The sequence below is a fragment of the Hypomesus transpacificus genome, chromosome 15 (assembly GCF_021917145.1).
Source record: "Hypomesus transpacificus isolate Combined female chromosome 15, fHypTra1, whole genome shotgun sequence".
In the NCBI taxonomy this organism is placed as follows: domain Eukaryota; kingdom Metazoa; phylum Chordata; class Actinopteri; order Osmeriformes; family Osmeridae; genus Hypomesus; species Hypomesus transpacificus.
This window is the reverse complement of record NC_061074.1, coordinates 11345839-11363837: the sequence shown is the minus strand read 5'-3', so window position 1 is coordinate 11363837 and position 17999 is coordinate 11345839. Positions and strand designations below refer to the sequence as shown.

General features: G+C 45.8%; 2 protein-coding genes across 2 annotated transcripts in view; both read right to left on the bottom strand.

Annotated features, from left to right (window-relative positions):
- Nucleotides 1-1879: 1879 nt before the first annotated feature.
- On the bottom strand, nucleotides 1880-8943 carry LOC124478365 (dapper homolog 3). The gene is made up of 4 exons (XM_047036649.1): nucleotides 8534-8943; nucleotides 4666-4798; nucleotides 4255-4365; nucleotides 1880-4147 (listed from the first exon to the last, which is right to left on the bottom strand). The coding sequence occupies exons 1-4, from the start codon at nucleotides 8762-8764 to the stop codon at nucleotides 2673-2675; spliced, it is 1950 nt and encodes a 649-aa protein (XP_046892605.1). The 5' UTR covers nucleotides 8765-8943; the 3' UTR covers nucleotides 1880-2672.
- Nucleotides 8944-9647: 704 nt separating this feature from the next.
- Nucleotides 9648-17999, bottom strand: part of gramd1bb (GRAM domain containing 1Bb) — a 69026-nt gene continuing 60674 nt past the window's right edge. Inside the window, exons 15-23 of the mRNA XM_047035466.1 lie at nucleotides 16217-16363; nucleotides 15940-16058; nucleotides 15619-15761; nucleotides 15432-15535; nucleotides 15057-15339; nucleotides 14827-14838; nucleotides 14534-14641; nucleotides 14067-14187; nucleotides 9648-13882 (exon numbers count right to left, since the gene is read on the bottom strand). Coding sequence (XP_046891422.1) covers nucleotides 13793-13882; nucleotides 14067-14187; nucleotides 14534-14641; nucleotides 14827-14838; nucleotides 15057-15339; nucleotides 15432-15535; nucleotides 15619-15761; nucleotides 15940-16058; nucleotides 16217-16363 — 1127 coding nt within the window. The 3' untranslated portion in view covers nucleotides 9648-13792. The remainder of the gene's footprint in view (nucleotides 13883-14066; nucleotides 14188-14533; nucleotides 14642-14826; nucleotides 14839-15056; nucleotides 15340-15431; nucleotides 15536-15618; nucleotides 15762-15939; nucleotides 16059-16216; nucleotides 16364-17999) is intronic.

Sequence of the window (17999 nt, the reverse complement as noted above, 5' to 3'; positions counted from 1 at the left end):
GTATATTATTGATATTAGACATTTTCACTCATGGATATGAGAAATATATTTATGTACAGTGTCACTGAGCATAATAGCATTTGTCCCAATCTGTTCACAATGTTTGGCCTTGAATGGGTAAACTCCTGATGAAGGCTGATCTACTCCTGTGTGTGGGAGATATGACAAAACATTCCTATTGCTAAAACACACATCCACAACTATTCTGTCGACCCCTATTTTATGACTTCATTTTTCCTTTTGTGAATCTGCAACAGGTTGCTGACCTGTTTTCGTATATTATTTGACAGATTTTTGTCAATTGTTATCATTTGTAAACATCACACGTCCACTTTGAGGAGGTCAGCAGGTATAGATAATATATGTAACATTGTATCCATGTTACTTTTGCAGTGTGATATAAATGTTTCTGATAAAAATATAAATGGCATCACTGCCCTGTCGCAATGCAATGAATGTGTAATACAAAGGACACTAGTTACAAAGCCACAATAACAACAACAGAATATTAAATAAAGTAGTAAGGGTCGGTATCTGACGGCAGACTGGAATCTCTCACTGCTCAACATTGTCAAGGACGTTTTCTTTTCTGAAAACATTTGAATTTGTTGGCGCTTTCAACTCTTCCAAATATTTCCTGAAATTAACCCGTGTCACGCCAGGCCAGTTCCTGAATACGCCCCTAACTTTATTCAAAGTTACTTTCTCAGGCCATCATTCAACTACCTACACAGCTGATTGTAAAAATAAACAAAAGTGTTTTATTATTGTTATTTTTTACAAACGAAAGTTAATTTTACATCAGGGTTTTTCAACCTGGGGTCTGTGGCCCTCTGGTGGTCCGCGGCGGCATCGCAGGGGGTCTGCAACACCAGTTGTAAATTTGCTTTGATATTTCAACACATTTCCCGATTACTCTTGAGTATCGTGACAAATATCTAAAATAAGAAAACATGTCTAAAATAATATAAACGTGATGAAACCGTCTTGGGGCTAGAACAACAACTACAACTACAAACTGCAAATTAATTTAATAATAATTTAATAGTTTTCAATTCTTAAGCACTGAAAATCAACCGTTTTTGTGTTTTTTTTTACACATATTTTTCAGAATTGTTCAGAGTCTCACATACACATAAAAAAAAATCAGATTCTATGTATATTGTTTGAGGTTTTTCAGTAGATAGGACTACCTATTTTTCAGTATATATATATATATCTAGGTAGTCACGTGGCTGAGCGGTTAGGGAATCGGGCTAGTAATCTGAAGGTCGCCAGTTCGATTCCCGGCTGAGCCAAATTATGTTGTGTTCTTGGGCAAGGCACTTCACCCTACTTGCCTCGGGGGAATGTCTGACTTACTTACTGTAAATTGCTCTGGATAAGAGCGTCTGCTAAATAACTAAATGTGAATGTACATTAGTTTGAGGTTTTTAAATTCAAGCTACATGGAAAACCAAATGTTAAAACTTCCTTCTATCCACATGCACGCACACACACACACGCGCAGGCACATCAGTGGGCCGGGGATTACTTTCTAGTAAGAATGGTGGTCCCTGGGACAAAACCAGTTGAAAACACCTGCTTTACATGACTGGTGGCTATGACAACACGGAAGTACAACTAGCTCTACAATTATTTTGCTGCTAAAAAGCCCTCAAATTGATTTCTCTTCTGGACACATATCAATTAATTTATACACCTACACATAGGCAGATAGCGGAGGGGGTGTGTGTGTTGCGTGTGTGTGTGTGGGGGGTCATTCCGGAAGATTCTGCGCTTGCCCCTAACATGTAGCCAGGCTTGGCAAAAAATACTTCATTCTTAAACACTGTTTCAACAGATGATAGCTTTATTTACAAAGTACATTCCTATAAACAAGGCCACGCATTGATATTTACACGTTTATGTGCATGCTAGTGAGTGTGTGGTTGTGTGTTTACCTCCCTCACTAAAGTCTGTCCGCTAAAAAGGGCCAGTGCTATAAAAAAAAGAGTGGTGTTGTCAGTTTGGTCCACTGGTCCCTGACCACAGGTGTAAATGGCAGGAAGAGCTCCTTGTTTGATGTAATGAAGTGTCCTTTAGTCAATGCAAATCTATTGTCCTGTATGAGGTACAGTTAATAGATAGACTGATAACATACATTTTTAAGATAGAATAATCATATTTTATTATAGAACACTGTGTTCAGACAAGAGACGCCAAAGTCTTTTTTTGACTAACTGTACTAGCTAGTATTGGAGAACATGGACATTTCAGATTCTTTTTGTTGTAGTCTACCAGCGCCAATAACTTATCTTTTTCAGAGTATAAATCTTCCTAGCATTTGTGTATGCATTTTGTGTTGGATGACAACTTGAAATTCCTTCAATTGGAAAGATGCTCTAAAAGCACTGGCCCACTCTCCACTGAGCCAGTAGCTCCTCTCCCTCGTCCGTCACGCATGTGTTTTAAACCGACGCCTCATTCTAACATCTGATCAGAACAGGCAGGTCTCACACCAGAACACGGCTGCACTGACAAGCAGAGGTAGAGCCAGTGTGTGGCCTCATCGCGTTAGCGCAGACTGTTAATGGGAGAAGGTGGCAGCCATGGTCCAGGAATTACTGAAAGGTTGCAGCTAGCGCTACATTAAAGCAATGATAACGCTCCAGCCAGCACCAGCACCAGCCTCAGACGGTGGTCATGACTTTGAGTGACCCTGAGCGGAAGCGCAGGATCTTCTTCTTCAGCGCGTGCGAGGCTTTGATCTTGACGAAGGTTTTGGGCGGCGCGGGGGTCTCACAGGAGGCCTGGGGGGAGGAGGAGGAGGAGGAGGAGGAAGGGGCGAGGCGAGGGGGAAGCTGCTGAGGCCACACCAGCCCCCCACTCTCGTCCGAGTCGCTGGAGAGAGAGCTGGAGCCCGGGGAGTAGACCTCGCTCATGCTGGACTCAGACTCGGCCGGGACGGCCCCCGTGTAGCCCTCCTCTCCCCGGCTCAGAGCCACCCTTTCTGGGTAGTTGGCGTGCTGGGGCTGAGCGAGGGGGTGGAAGTGCGGGCAGGGGTGGCCGTGACGGGCTCTGCGAGTCGGCCTCCTGTGGGACTGTGCTACCTGGGTCTCTCCTTCATCCTGACTGAGCTCCAGGTTGGAGCACCAGCGCCGGCCCCCCTTGCTGCTGCTGCCGTTCCCAGGGTGGGGGCCTCCGGCCTGGGCATGGCCCTGGGCTTGGCCCCTCCGACCCTGGGGCCTCTCGGTTGTGCTGTACCTGCGCTCAGGTAGACCTCGCTGGGCCAGATGGCTGTTCTCAGACTGAGAGTGGCTCGCCTTGTGGTGACTGGCTTTTCTGGAGCTCTGGCGCTCCTCTGGGCCCTTCTTACTCCCAGACCTGGTCTTGGAGCTGGGCTGCTCTGACGATGAACACCCTCGGATGAGCTGTGGGGGCTCGGGGTTGTAGTGCATGGGGGAGCAAACTGGCGCGTGGTAGGCTTGGCCAGGGATAAACTGGGCACTGACTAAATGGTTGTGTGAGGCTGGGGAGTGAGGGAGAGTATAGAGCTGGGGGCACTGGGCCTCCCCACCACAACAGGGGTCAAAAGCTCCATAGCTGGGGTCCAGGGAGGGCAGAATCCCCCCAGCCAGGGAGTTGGGTCGGGAGTGGGGGTAGGGAAGGGCTAGATAACAGTCCTCCTCTATGGAGGGGGCCTCCCCTCCGTACCCTTCCTCCACCTCATTCCCTAGGTGGTCACAGCCCCAGGCCTGGCCCTCGGGGTCAGGTGAAAGGTCGCGGGGATCGTGGGTTCGGTGCTCGGGGGTGTGGGAGGGCGTTTGCCTGCGCAGGCTGCTTTGTCTGAGGACACTGGGGTGTGGGGGGTCAGGGTTTAGCCTGGTCCGGGGCTGGCAGGGCCGCGGAGCGAGAGTGTGCCGCTGGATGAGACCCAGGATGTAGCTTTCCACCCGCAAGGCATGCTGGTAGTCCTCCTGCTCAGGGTCTGTGTGGTCGTGCCAGTCCGGGTGGGCACAGTGGGGGTCCCACTGCCAGGGTTCGTCCGGCGGGCCCTCCTCGGCGATGCCCTCCAAGGGGGGGTAGGGGGCGGAGAAGGAGCGTGGCAGAGGGGCTCGGGGGGTCTGATCCATCATACTCTCCTCGTTCAGTAGGAGGGAATCGCCTAAACCCACGGAAACATACAGATTTCGTTTTTTGTTGTTGCTGTTGTTCCATATACTGTAATAATGAACAGCTGTTTTGTAGTCTTGGCAGAATTGGTCAACTTACCCAGTGACTTGGGTCTCTCATTGGTGTACATCCAAGTAGAGGCGGGCTCTGTGCCCTCAGAGGAACATGATTGGCCCTTTGGAGACTGCCCCTCACTGGACTCATAGAAACCTGGGAGAAAACACAGATGATTTGTCAATCAGTATGCCTCTCAACTTCTGAGCTCCTACTCGCACTGCATGGCAAGTTAACAAAAGAAATCCCCTTTACACATTTTACAAACCCCAGAACCCTTTCCGGCATTGACAATTGGAGCATGAGAATCAAATAATATAAAAATCTGATTCATTATATAAAATGTGTATGTCATAGAAGCCATACTATAGTTCTGAATAAACTGGAATCACTACTGGCTGGAACAATTGACAGTGAAAGTGAGGAAACGGTTTGAGCCCAGAGGTTTATGGGTACCTGAGCTGGGCCGGCTATCGCCTGCATCTCCTTGGCTGCCTTCGTAATGGACGTCGTCAGTGTCCACTCGCAGCTCACCCAACTGCTGCTCCAGTGCCAACATTAGCCCCCAGGGGGAGCTCTGGAGGGAACTCTGAAACACAGTCATACTGTTAACGGAGGAGTCACACACAGTTTTCAGTGACAAGGTACATCAAGTGTGTCAGAAATGATCAGAAGTAACAATTTAGGTTTTTTTTAGGGAATGACCAACTCTAGATCAACCCTGGCTCCAGAAAGCCGCATCGTAATTTTCCGTTGATTGGTTTGAACCGAGTTATGGCACAGCACATCTAGGCATTCCCTATATGTAGCCCCAGATGTAATGCATAAGCTGACACAAAGTGCAGTCAGCCGGAACATGAATAATTCACGGTGAGGGAAAATGTTGAGATGTTCTTTTTGTGGGTACACACACACACGCACACGCACAGATTCCACCAGGGGGTAGAGAAGTGAAATTTGACATCCTTGCTCAGTCAGCCAAAACATTTCTGCTTGTCTCATATAGAGGTCACAAACACACAAACTCGGATTTGACAGATCTGATATAGATGACAGAATATCTCGACGGTCAACAAAATGCTGAAACACTCGACGTTAAAGATCCACGATGAAGAATTTAACACGAGGCACGTTTCATGTAGAGTGTGTTTGCGGTATACAACAAATTCATACAGTAAGTAGAACAAAGATCGATGAGTGCTTGGTCATCTTGGCCTATCAGGAACCAATATGAGCAGACTAGAATGTATCTTGTGTCAAACACACAAGCTAATATCACCTACCATAGGGTATAAAACTATGAGTCCATAGTGGGCTGATGACGACATGGCGTTGAGAGAAGGCGATTAATGCTTTGTCTGGTGGGACAACTGTGATTCTGTTTATCTCTACAGAAACCCCACGCCTAAACACAAACATCTTTCTATTTCTATTTTACAAGATTATCTCTGGGAAAGGTTGAATATTTCTTTGGCTACAATATCATGTTGGTTGTCCCTCTTTAATGACGGCATGTTCTAAAGAAAGAAAAGGACAAAGGATATTGGAAATCAATCAAATCCATTGTGGGACACTTTCTCCCCACGGATCATTACGACCTAAAGAGGCGAGGGAGGCGGACGCACTGACTGCAGGATCCTTCAACCGTAAAGATGCAGAAATCGAGAATGACGCGTCGAATAAAAGATGCTAATATTGTCAACCTCACGCAGTGCCAGAGGGGGAGGGGGGGGGGCCTTGCGGGGACCCTGGTGATGGCAAGACCTTTTGATTCTGCTCCATTATTAATGACCTCCTCCAAACACAGACTCCAGGCACGCTGGTGTCATTACTATTTCACTGCATCCTCCTTTGCTTCTCGTCGGTGGGGGAGGGGTGACTGGGAAAGGAGAGGGGGGGAAAACAGGCAATTTCAGCGGCAGTGAGTCGGTAGGGGAGTGAGGCGTGCAATAGAGTGCACACACACACAAACAGAGCCATATACCCACATAGACGGCTCTATAATTGAAGCAGTGTTGTGACTGGCTTTAAAGAGAAGGGGCTGTGGGAGGCCGGAAACTGCCACACCGCCCCCTGCCCCCTACTCAGTCTCTTCACTAAGCTACCATTCCCCCTAAACACACACACACACGCGCACACACACACACTACATAGACTTACCCTCGCACGCACACGAACATGCGCGTGTCTTTTTTGCTCTCTCTCTCGCACACACACATTAAAGGAATGCAAGTGGCCTGGTACAGGGACACACTCCCACAGCCATGTTGATGTAGCAGGCGTGAAAGGCAAGCAGAACACGGGGCCCTCTCCTCTTTAACCTCAGTTGGAACAGCTGGCTATGAATGGACTTACTCCAGCCTGACTTCTCTGTCAGTGCTCAGGTGACACCCAGCTGAGACCTTCTGGATCAGGAGGAAGCTCTGTTAAAACGTGTGTACGTGTGTGTGTGTGTGTTTGGTATTTGTGTTTACGTGTGTGTGGGCGTGTGTGTGTGTGTGCACGCGCTTGTATTTATGCTCTGTCGAATGCCTGACAGTGTCCTCCAGTCACGGGCCCCCTGATTGGCCTCTCACTAACAAAGTGGTTCTCTCAAACACATGGGTGCACACATGTCTCTGGCACAGGGAAATCTAAACCGAGGCCAAGGCCACTGGTGAGTACAGACACAAACGTAGCGATCCCCACCCCCCACCCTCCTCTTGCTCACGCCCCTCCAACGCACACAGCAGAGGTGCCGGTGGCTTGTGCTTTCCCAGCTGCTGTCTGGCGTCGCATGGCTGTCAACACTTCCACACAAGCCCCACAGACCAGCGGAGAGGGAGGCCAGAGGCCACAGTCATGGCCAAGCTCCGTCACTGGGAAGCAAACATGGGTCAGCTGTTTCTGCGTGAACCTATATTCTAGTGAGAGACGACTGGTTTCCGTTGGGGACACAGTTCATATTTAATCTATGCTGGGGTCTCACCTGGAGTCAATTTTGACCATATCAAGGAAAATGCCATGCATTAATTACTTGAACGCTTGGATAGTCATTGCGGGTAATAGCCATTGATCCAATGACAGATCTCTCAATTGGGAGTATATGGTGAAATGCACAATTACGCACTTTCTAAAGCCAATCACTCATCGGGGGGTCTTGGGACACAGTCTGCCACAGTCTAAGCCAGACAGTTTGAACTCTGCTGACAGCTCATTTGAGTGATACGTTCCACTAGTGTGTGTGCTTTTTTTGCAGACATGCATGGCTCCACTCGCACCGAGCCTCGCGATCATTAGTATTCCACTCCATATGCGCCTATTGTTTGGGCCGTAGCGGAAAGGGACGCGGAGGGGGAGGCGGGGAAAAAACGAGGCGGCTGATTTAATTTATTTTTTCAAGCTTGTCTTGAAAACAGCGGATTGTGCGTTGTCAGAGTCTGCACTGTCCTATTTCCATGTCTTTCAGAAAACGATAAAGGCAAGTTGGGCAAAAAAGAAAATCACTCCTTAACACGTCGCCCTTTTCAATCCAATGCCAATTCGTTTCGCATTGCCAAAGTGCAAATTTACCATTGGCAAGCCATCTATAGCATCAACCTATTACAAGGCAATTATATTGTAAAACATATCGGTACAATTTATGGAATTCACTCAAATTTGCACGTGCCAGTGTGTACAACAAGGATTCCAACGTGTCCGAAAAACTTTCATATATTATGACCAGAATCCGTATCCGATTCTTCAAGCTAATGTATTAGTTGTGCTTATGTAGGAATGTTTCGACTGTTTAACGACCCTAACAAATTTGCTTTTAATTTCTGGTCGGTTATTTATGAATACGCACTTACAAAAAAAACTATTAGTGCCATGAAAAGGGAACAATGGGTCATTAAACGGTAGACTACTGCGAACGACTGGTTCCCCCTCCCATTTCGCTAACCAACGATGTAAATCTCAGCCCAAAGGATGGAAACGCTTCAAGCATTTCAGAGGGTAGCCTATTAATCAAGTTAAGTAACTTTTCTTGCAGATGAGTGTTGTCCTAACAATAGGATGTTGGCTATCTCAATGCTATTGTTCGACCAATGGTCACGGTAATTAGAAACGAGAGTCGAATTTCCTGGATCTTGAGACTCTCAGCAGCCAGATGTAAAACTAAGGAGTAAAACTGGGGTTAAATTGTGTAATAGGTGGCAACCACCGTGGACGAACCGTCCGTCATAAAGGCTGATCCTATCCGTGATTTCTGCGAAAATCGACATTATTAAATAAATCGACATTATATTCATGTAGGAACATTTTCAAAACATCAACTCTTGCTTTTGAGTTCAACTTAACTTACCAGCTGACGTCTCAATGTCAAGTTGTCTTGGTCCCAGCTGCTGAAACCTGATAGCTCACTTCTAGATGCATTTTCTATCATGGGGTCTCCAAGGGTCAGAGCACCAAGGACCAAGCATTCCTGCTTCTGCTTGCGGAGCTCCAGCTCACACAGTCCGGCAAGACTGGCCTCCAGGCGCTCCTTATTTCTACTCCGCTCCACAGTCATCGGAAAGAAGACTTCACGGTACATGGATCTTCTAGTGTTCCGGGAAAATTTGAACTTGTTTTTTGATGTGATCTTTAACTAATTGTCAAGAAAACATAATTCATCCATACCGAACTATAATCATAAATTTGCACGCGTAAACATGCAGATTCTTCCCCGAGTTCCTTCGTCGCGCTAGGCGCTACAATATACCATTCCAGTTCACAGCTGTCAAACGTAGACTAGTGCTCCGCCCTTTCGCGTTGTCCATTGGTTCCTATATCACAGACACTGTTAAAACGGTATGCTTGTGCGCTCCCATGTCCTCATTGGATAACAGAGTCCCTGTCTTCGCCTAGCCCATCCCCTCATTTGGCATGATATTGGTTATTAACTTTTTTTAAACCAACCTCAAACAACATGGATTTACGTTAGCCTAAAGATAATTGCATCAATCATCAAGTGATGTGGTTGAATAAGTTTGAACCAATATATCCCAAATATAGCCTAGGCTACTTCGCCTAAGAATTATTATTTTTAGTCAAATATTTTACAACTAACATTTATAAATCTTTTTATCTTGTCCTTTTCTATATATATATATATTTATTACATTTAGTTAAATGTTAGTTATTTTAAATATATATTTCTTCTTCTTTAAAAAATGTCTTATGCTAAGCGTACCCCTTTAGTGGTCAGTGGATCGGTTAAGCAAAAAACATAATAAAAATGCTAGACAAAACTTGTATGCAGCCAAACCACAAAGATCCATAAAAGGAATAAGCCTTTGTCTTTACAATATTTTAGTAGGTCTATTTATTTTGTAGGACTAGATGACTTTAATGTTTGATATTGCTCTACAATAAGTATTCTACCAAACAACCTTAACTTAGTATTAGTGCCGAAAGTAATAAATAATCAAAACGTCTTCACATTTGTTCAATATATTTTTTATTCATCCCTCCCATCTCTACTTCACATGAACCAGAAAGCCACTGCATCTTAGTCTCTATTAGGCAAAGTCGTCGTCAAGTCCAAACCCACGCACAGCGTAGATTTGATTCTTTTGTCAGTGTGTGGTACACTGCAGATACACAACATATACTTACAGTATATCAGGTATAAATCTAATATTGTCTCTAGAGATCAAAACAGGTCTAAAAAAAACATACATCAGGTTTCTTTTTTAAACAAAGCCACACCAGTAATGGAATCTTGCTATTAATGTGTTCAGTAGTCATTTTAAGGAGAGGGGAGTGGGATTCCCTGTTGTGCATTAACCAGAGTGTGATTGGGATCGGGCCTCACTTCTGTCGTATTCACAACAATGAGGCAAACAGAAATTAATGAAGTCGGGGAAATGACAATTAATTAGCTGTCTATGCCAACAAATCGGTGACATTAAGACACCTCCAAGTTGCCTTGGTTACATAGCTGTCTAGAAATAATTGAAATCAAACAATCATCAAATGGTAATGCCAATATCGGGGTGAGTGCACAGCAGAAAATATAGATTAGAGAAAAGGAAACCAATAGAACAAAAAACAAGCTACAAATAAGACCACATCTACAAGAAATGATTGGTTCTATTTATGATATTGCGCAGTTGTTGTCAGTCTACATACGTCTTTAGATGGGTAACCAAGATGTTTGATTGGAATGTTGAATGCAATGGAAAATCTCACACTCATCCAACAATCATTGTAACTGGAAATGAAAAAATCAAGACAAGAACAAGGAAACTGTTCACCTCAGGTCCTTTTGAGATAATGTCCATAAAACCATTCTAAACATTATGGGAGATGTATGGGCCATGACTATTTTGTTGCTGTTTTCTTGTGAAAATGAGGATAGCTGTAACAGGCTATAACATACTAACAGCTTATCGTCATACGTTTATAAAGTAGTTTGAATATAAATGTCAGAGATAAATTGAAGAGTAACCCTATTCTGGAATGATTTCATATTAGTTGCAGCAAACATGATTTGCTGACATAAACTCGCTCACCGTGCATGTCCACACTTGTTTTTCTAATACGTTGAGAATGGTCAAATATTAGTCCTACATAAATACAGAAATCCAAGCAAATTTCCAGAAATCTAGGAAAATCCAAGAAATGAGACCATACACTTTAAAACAAACGTTCAGAGTCACCTCATATATAGGAAGTAGTGTAACATATATATGAAACAACCACAGCAGGACATCATATTTGTGTGTGTAAATATATCTGGTGTGGTAAAGGGATCTTTTCTCCAACCACTTGGGGATACAGGTTTTGGAGATTTTCTCAAATGAACAGTACACCCTCGTCATACTCTGCAGGGGATCCAAGCCAACAGCATCGTTTCAGGATAGCAACTGCCTTGTTTAGGAACACACCAACACAATCACACATTCAAGATCTTTCCCCTCCACACACCTCCCCCTCCCACAAATCCCTGAAATACTCGAGAGCAACAGTCACTCCAACCTGTCTGTAATTGCTATTTCGAGATACTTCTGGAAAACGGCTTGCCCGTATACCTGCACACCAGAGTCATGCTGCCTTTTATGACATAAGAAATGAACACATGCATCATTTAAATATCAAGGGATATAGTCAGCACAAATCTTTGGGTAAACTAAATATGTTTTTTGATTGGAGTTCAACGGAATTTGAAAATGGGCTACGTTACAGTGCTTGAATCCCATCTCAATTAGGGAAGTTGCTAATGATCACTCTGCCTCCACAGACCAAAGTGCTTCTCTCTCTCCTTCATTATTTGGAAGGTCTATAAAGTGCATTGCTTTTCTCTCTCATTCATACAGGAAGTGTTTTTGGACGTGTTTTAATCCCTCCCTCAGTAATTCACGGTTGCTATGGACCCATACAGTATTTTGTCATTTGTCTTTTCGATTCTGATTATACTGAGAATAACTAACATATTAGAGGGGTTTAATATATTTTCAATTTTGGTTTAATATAAATTGGTGAGGGGAATACCTTCAGTATAAACACTTACTGTTACGTGTGTGGGGAGTTTTGGGATGTACTATTAGGGCAGATGGGAATATAAAATGTGGATGATGGCGATAAGCAAAGTTTGCGCGTGTGTGTATGTAGTCGAATCAAGCCACTTGCAGGTCGTGGCATTGACACTGGATTGCCCGTGTGGGGCAGATTGTAAACTGTAGCCTGTTAGGCCAATGCAAGGCTGCATTCAAACGCATGGGCATCAAAAAGGCAGTTTGGCTACATGTGCCGGAAATGAAATGTTGAGACACGAGTGTGGAATGGTAGAAACGTCCCTCTCTACACATAAACACACACAACGTGCACACGCACACACACTCATACAGTATACACACTCAAGCACACGTGCACACGAGATATGTCACAGACATACCTGGGATGCTTATCTCAAGAAAACACTTTTCCTTATAAATTCTTTAAACCTGTCTAGAACTCTGATAACTTTCCTATTTACATAAATTAACAATAAATATATGCAATGTGTATATATTTTGAAATATATATTAAATAGTGAAATATACATATATATTTCAAATATATTTATATAATTCCATCTTGAAACATTTGAAAGAGATATAATCACAGTTTAGTAATAAAACACTTAAGAACACACGCCCCCCCCAATTGCCTAGCTGCAGTGTTCCTTTTTCAAATGACATCATCTAAGCATCATCGGGGTTTTCCAATGTTCCCCTTCGAAAAACAAAACCAAAACAAACAGATCATTCGGGAAGATTCCGTTACATTCTCTGTTCACAGGGACACCTAGGAACTCATTTGGACATATGTGCAACATCACAAAGGAAATCTGTACTGTGCATAAAAAGAGTCACCAATTGTCGGGTTGTGATGTCTCGTGAAAAGAGGATCACTGGCAACACATAATTCGATTCAGAACTGAAGATTCTAAATACGGTTTCACAACTGGTAAGGTGATGTATATGACGGCCATTAGAATGTTTGGGCCAAGTCACACAATGTAGGATAGCGACAGTATAGATACAATATAATACAGCACTGAACATTGTAAACTGTGGGAAGAACTCTCATGTTCACATTTTACCTCACACTTTACCGCTAAAGCTTGACCAAGTTATGGGGACACTTCATTTGCCTTTCAATAACGCACAGCAATCTAGATATCGCTCATAAACACTGGGTGTGCATGAGGATTATCCTTGATCAGAAATGGAATCTTCCAGTAAGACATAATAAATATACCAACACAACACACCTGGGACCAGGGCGTCAAGGGAACCAGCCCCCAAACGCACCTGGATACGACCAGGTTTAAAACAAGGCAGTAGACATTTGGGTGGAAGTCAGTTTCCACATGCGGAACGTGCTCTCCTCCATCCCTGTGCTGGTGATCCTGCTACTGTGAGAACGCCATCGATCTGGGCCCAGGATCTGAAGGGGTTAACAAAAGGGACACTGCAGCAAGGACGCCTAGGGGATGATCAGGTTCGGAACAGTCGAGGAAGTGTAGAAAGCCTATAGGACTGTGAGGACCCTCCGCCCGCCCGCCCGCCCTCCTCCCCTCTCCCCAACGTTTGTTCTTCCTCGAGCTCTCGCAGAGCGGGAAGAGAGCCGTGGACGTTTGCAGAGGGGAGTCGCGGTGAAGAGGACAAATCGCATGCTGCACATTCTTCCCCTCCCAACCCCCCCCCAACCCGAGTGCCGGCGGGCCTTGAGGGAGGACAGGAGGCGAGACAGACCTGTAAGGGTGCCTGCGGCTGCTCACTTTGATGCCTAGGAGCTGTGTGTGTGTGTGGAGTGGAAGGGGGGACGGACGGACGACGACACCTCACTTCCAGTCTGTCGTGAGGTTTGGCGTCTCTCCTGTCCACGGTCGACCTCTGAGCTAGGGCAGGGGGACGTGGGGGGGGGGTTCACTATGTCCCTCTGCCTCCCCCCACCCCCGCAGTTGGAAACAGCAGCGGACAGTTTGTCTCTCTCCTCACCCCCTCTCTCTGTTTGTTTACGTTTGTATGTTCACGCACAAACAGTTCCTATATTGCACGCCATCCCCTCAAGGCCTGGGGGGGGTCGTATGTCAGTGGTAGCGACTTCTTTTCTCTTCAGCTTCTGAGCTGTGCTCCCTCAAGCCGATGCCTCGTTGAAGGTTCAACAAAGAATCTTTCATCTGTGGAGAAAGAAGACGTCATGGAATGATGGACTTCAGCGCTCAACGTTCAACCTGACTTCGGCCAAACCACCGCTGGGTTTGGTAGGATGAGCATGCTGAACGGTTTGGAAGACACAAATGGAACGCATAAACTTTTTCAGTCTTCAATGAGCCCTCCATGAAGTGGCCTGTCTCTCGTTACCTGGTCTAGCAGCAGCACGGATGACTTTATGATCTCTCTCCATTTGTGCAGCTCAGCGTCATGGTAACGTTGTTGGGACTCTAAGAGCTGGGCCCACTCCATCTGTGTCTGAGGCAGTTTGCTGGAAGGTAACACACACACACACACACAGACAGGCAAACTTTTTTTAGCCCATTTCAGCATGAATTGCATCTCAAATCAACGGCAACGCATGTAACATGAAAATGTTCCAGTTAGCCCACCATTATCCAGCGGTCATTTGAAATCTGAAGTGTTTCGTGGTTCAAAGTTGATTATAGCCATACGGTTGGGGATAATGGAACAGAACGTGGGCAAAATTTCGGAGCTTCCTGGTTTTGGCTTCCTTCAAAATGACATAGTGGAAGCTCTGTAGTGGGACAGCACCCCAGAGAACCTGCTTTACTGTGAGTGTGTGTGTTTGGCTGTGTGTGCGTGTGTGAATGCACCTTTCATGAAGCCGCAGGCCCTGCCAAGTAGTGAGAGACTGTGCAGAATACTCCAGCATCCACAGCTTGTAGAACAGCATCATGTTGAGGAACACCAGGAGAACCAAGCTGGAGGAGAGAGAGAGAGAGAGAGAGAGAGAGAGAGAGCGAGAGAGAGAGAGAGAGAGAGAGATAGAGAAAAAAAAATTACAGATGGAGGAAGGATTGTCATTTCTTGGGCTGCAGAACATTAAGTGAGGAGCTTTCTTTGAGTTGGGAACGAACTGGTTCATCAGTGAAGATGTGTAATGTACCTTAGACAGATCCTATGGCAGGCAATGAAAGGAGAGACGAGAGTTCAGAGAACATTCAGAGAACACGGACAAATGAGCACACGTCGGAAAGTCAAACAAACAGAATGGGAATGGACGCTGAGGCGTTGAGCTGGAGTGAGTGCGTGTGTGCGTGCCAACATGTATCGTACGCGTGCGAAACTCAGCACGGCGCGCGACTGTGACTGTGCGCGTGCGCGCGGCCCACTCACACAAAGCTGATGATGAGCAGCAGCTTGGAGACGCTGTAGAGGCCCGACCCCCCCGGCAGGTGCTCGGGCGTGTGCCTGGTCTGGGTGGAGCCCGCCACGTGCTTGATGCGGTGGATCACCTCCTCGTCGGTGGGCGTGGTGACGGGGCTCAGGGCCTCGTCCATGTGCGGGCCTCGCAGGTGCACGAGCGGCCGTTTCCGCCGCCTCACCGCGGCCACCTTGGCCTTCGGCGACGGCAGGTGAGCCTCCGTTAGCATGTCCTCCAACTTAGCCAGCTCCAACTCTGGACACGGGGACGAGACAGATATCGGCCGAGGTCATTTCAATGAGGTCGTGCTGGGAGTTGGGGCGGCTTGCATAGGGAATAGACCTTACCGAGATGGCGGAAGTTCTCGTCCAACCCACTCCAGAAGTTCTTCTCGATGAAGCCCTTAACCAGTCCCCATGGCTGCTTCCTGTAGCGTAGCTCGGTGGACACCCTGGAAGAACGGAGTCAACTCAAACGTTCGGACAACGTCCCAGCAACAGTTTGAAGACGAGCGTGTTCCTGTGTGTTCCTTACCTTAAACGACACTTGTTCTTAGCCACCCTGGTGAGCATATAGCGGTTGAGCGTGTAGAAGTAATCGTGGTAGGGGACGTCGTGGGTTATGACTTCGGCGTCGATGATGTAGCATTCACTCTCCTGGCTGGCCTTGTATAACGTCTGGGGCCAAGAGGAAACAATGTAGGAATTTTGCTACGCTGGTTGGGGAAAACATTTTTCAGTGCACTTTGGTTATACTTTTATGAAAAGTGACGGAAGGACCTGGCAGCTGGAGGCGCTACGTCACGTCCTGCCAGTGAACGTCCTTCAACTATGGGGTCGTGTCGGGTGATGTTACCTGTGTTTCTGTGACCGTAGCGGTCTTGGGTGCCAGAGGGTTCGACAGTGAGATCGTGTACAGTATCTCTCTGGTCTGGTTCCCAGCATCTTCCTTCTTCCACGGGTGATACACCACATCTGTGTGAGAGGGAGCAGGTCAGGTTTACACATCCCCCTCTGTCACGTGTCCTCCAGGGCAGAAACCGCGGATCGCACAGCGCTCGACGGATGTCGATGGTGCCAAATCAACAACTGTTGTTGCAAACTCCAGACGAGCCCGCCGAAGGCCAACTGACCTGAGAACCTGCGCAGCTCCATGAAGTCGTTCATGAACTGGGACTCTGCGAAGAGGATGTCGTACATCTTGTCCACGCTGAACTTGTACACTTCGTTTATGTATTGCCGCCCGTTCAGGTCTTCGTGGAAGGCCTGCACCTCCCCTGCTGGAGACACAGCGTACACATCAGCCTTTCAGATGGCTCCCCCTAGTGGACGCTCAGGACCAGACCGAGAAACCACATTCACTTGGGTGCCAACTCCATTTCGGTGACAGGGTGCTTAATAATTCAACACTAAACTTGAGATAAATACTAGTGTCAGTTTGACTTGATTCAAACCTATAAGAGCCAACCGCTGTTAAGCCCATGCAGTTTTCTAACTATCTGAACGGTGGATATTGTATTGTAGAAACGCTTGCGGTTTGTCATGCTTCTGTGTGGTTGCCATATTGAGCTGTCAACAGTGAAGAGTCATACTTGAGAACAGACCACTTGGAAGGAATATAGAAATACAAATTAGTATCAGTAAAGCAGATCTTCAACTAAAAACTGTGTTGACAGGGTTAAAGTTGGGGCACTGTACACCAAACAGGAAACTGAACATATTAATTCATATGTTCGGTTTCCTGTTTGGTGTACAGTGCCCCAACTATAACCCTGTCATGCATATATATATACACACACAATATATATATACAATATATATACATTATCATATTACTAAATTATATATATATATAATTTAGTAACATGATATTGTGTGTGATGGATGTCAGGAAGAACAGTCTGTGGATAGTTTAGTTCTGAGTTGTAGGGGTATGGGACACAGACGTGTTGAGGAATAATCTAAGGGAATTAGCGGGACAGGAATTCAGGAGAGGATTACTGAGGATGGGTGAGCGAGTCCAGGTCAGGATACCGTTAGCCTTCTTAAGAGATGCATGTTTTTGGAAGGATATGATGGATAAGCAGGGATAGGATTCTAGGGTGGCTGACTGTAAGAAGGATTTTATAGTAGGCTGTAAAGCATGGAGGAAACATGTAGATTATCGTGTGTGTGTAGGGTATGTGTGTTATTTCATTTTTTAAGGGATTTAGATTGAAAGCCTATTGTCTGATTCACACTCCTGTGCAGAAGGTGGCGGTAATGCACCAATAAGCTGGATGCCAACCGCTGTAGAAGACAGAGAAGCAGGAGGAGGCTTGGAAAATCGCTGCAGGCATGTGTGGCATTTGGCTGGACAGACCAAACATTTAAAATAGGCATTGTGTAAGGACTTGTCACAAATGGCAATTTATTCAGTATTTAACCACTATATAAGTGAACATTTTGTTTATCTTTTTATCTCCACTGTCAGACAGCAGGATTTTGAGCAAACGATTTTTGTGGGAACTGACTGAAAAGAGAATTAAAATGATCTCCTGCTAACATAACAAACATTACGAATAAACCTGTTGAAAGTAAAGAGCACATTTTTCCCAATGTGCCCAATAAAGCTAGGTCAACTCAGACATCAACAGAAGCTAGTGAGGCAAGTGATGTTCCTGTAGCTGTGTCGGAATGACCTCGTCAACCTTGGTCAGTGTAACAAAGCAGTTTTTACCCACAGACCTTTGGGCAACATACTAAGAGTTGTGTTGTATAGTGCTTTCTTAGCCACCAGGTTTCCTAGGATCATCATCACCTCGACCCCGATCAAGTCAAACAGAAGATGTCTGAGGCTCAGGCACGGCTGGAGGAACACCAGAGACAGCGGTGCAATGCCCGGGATCGTGACAGAAGACAGAAACCAACTGTCAA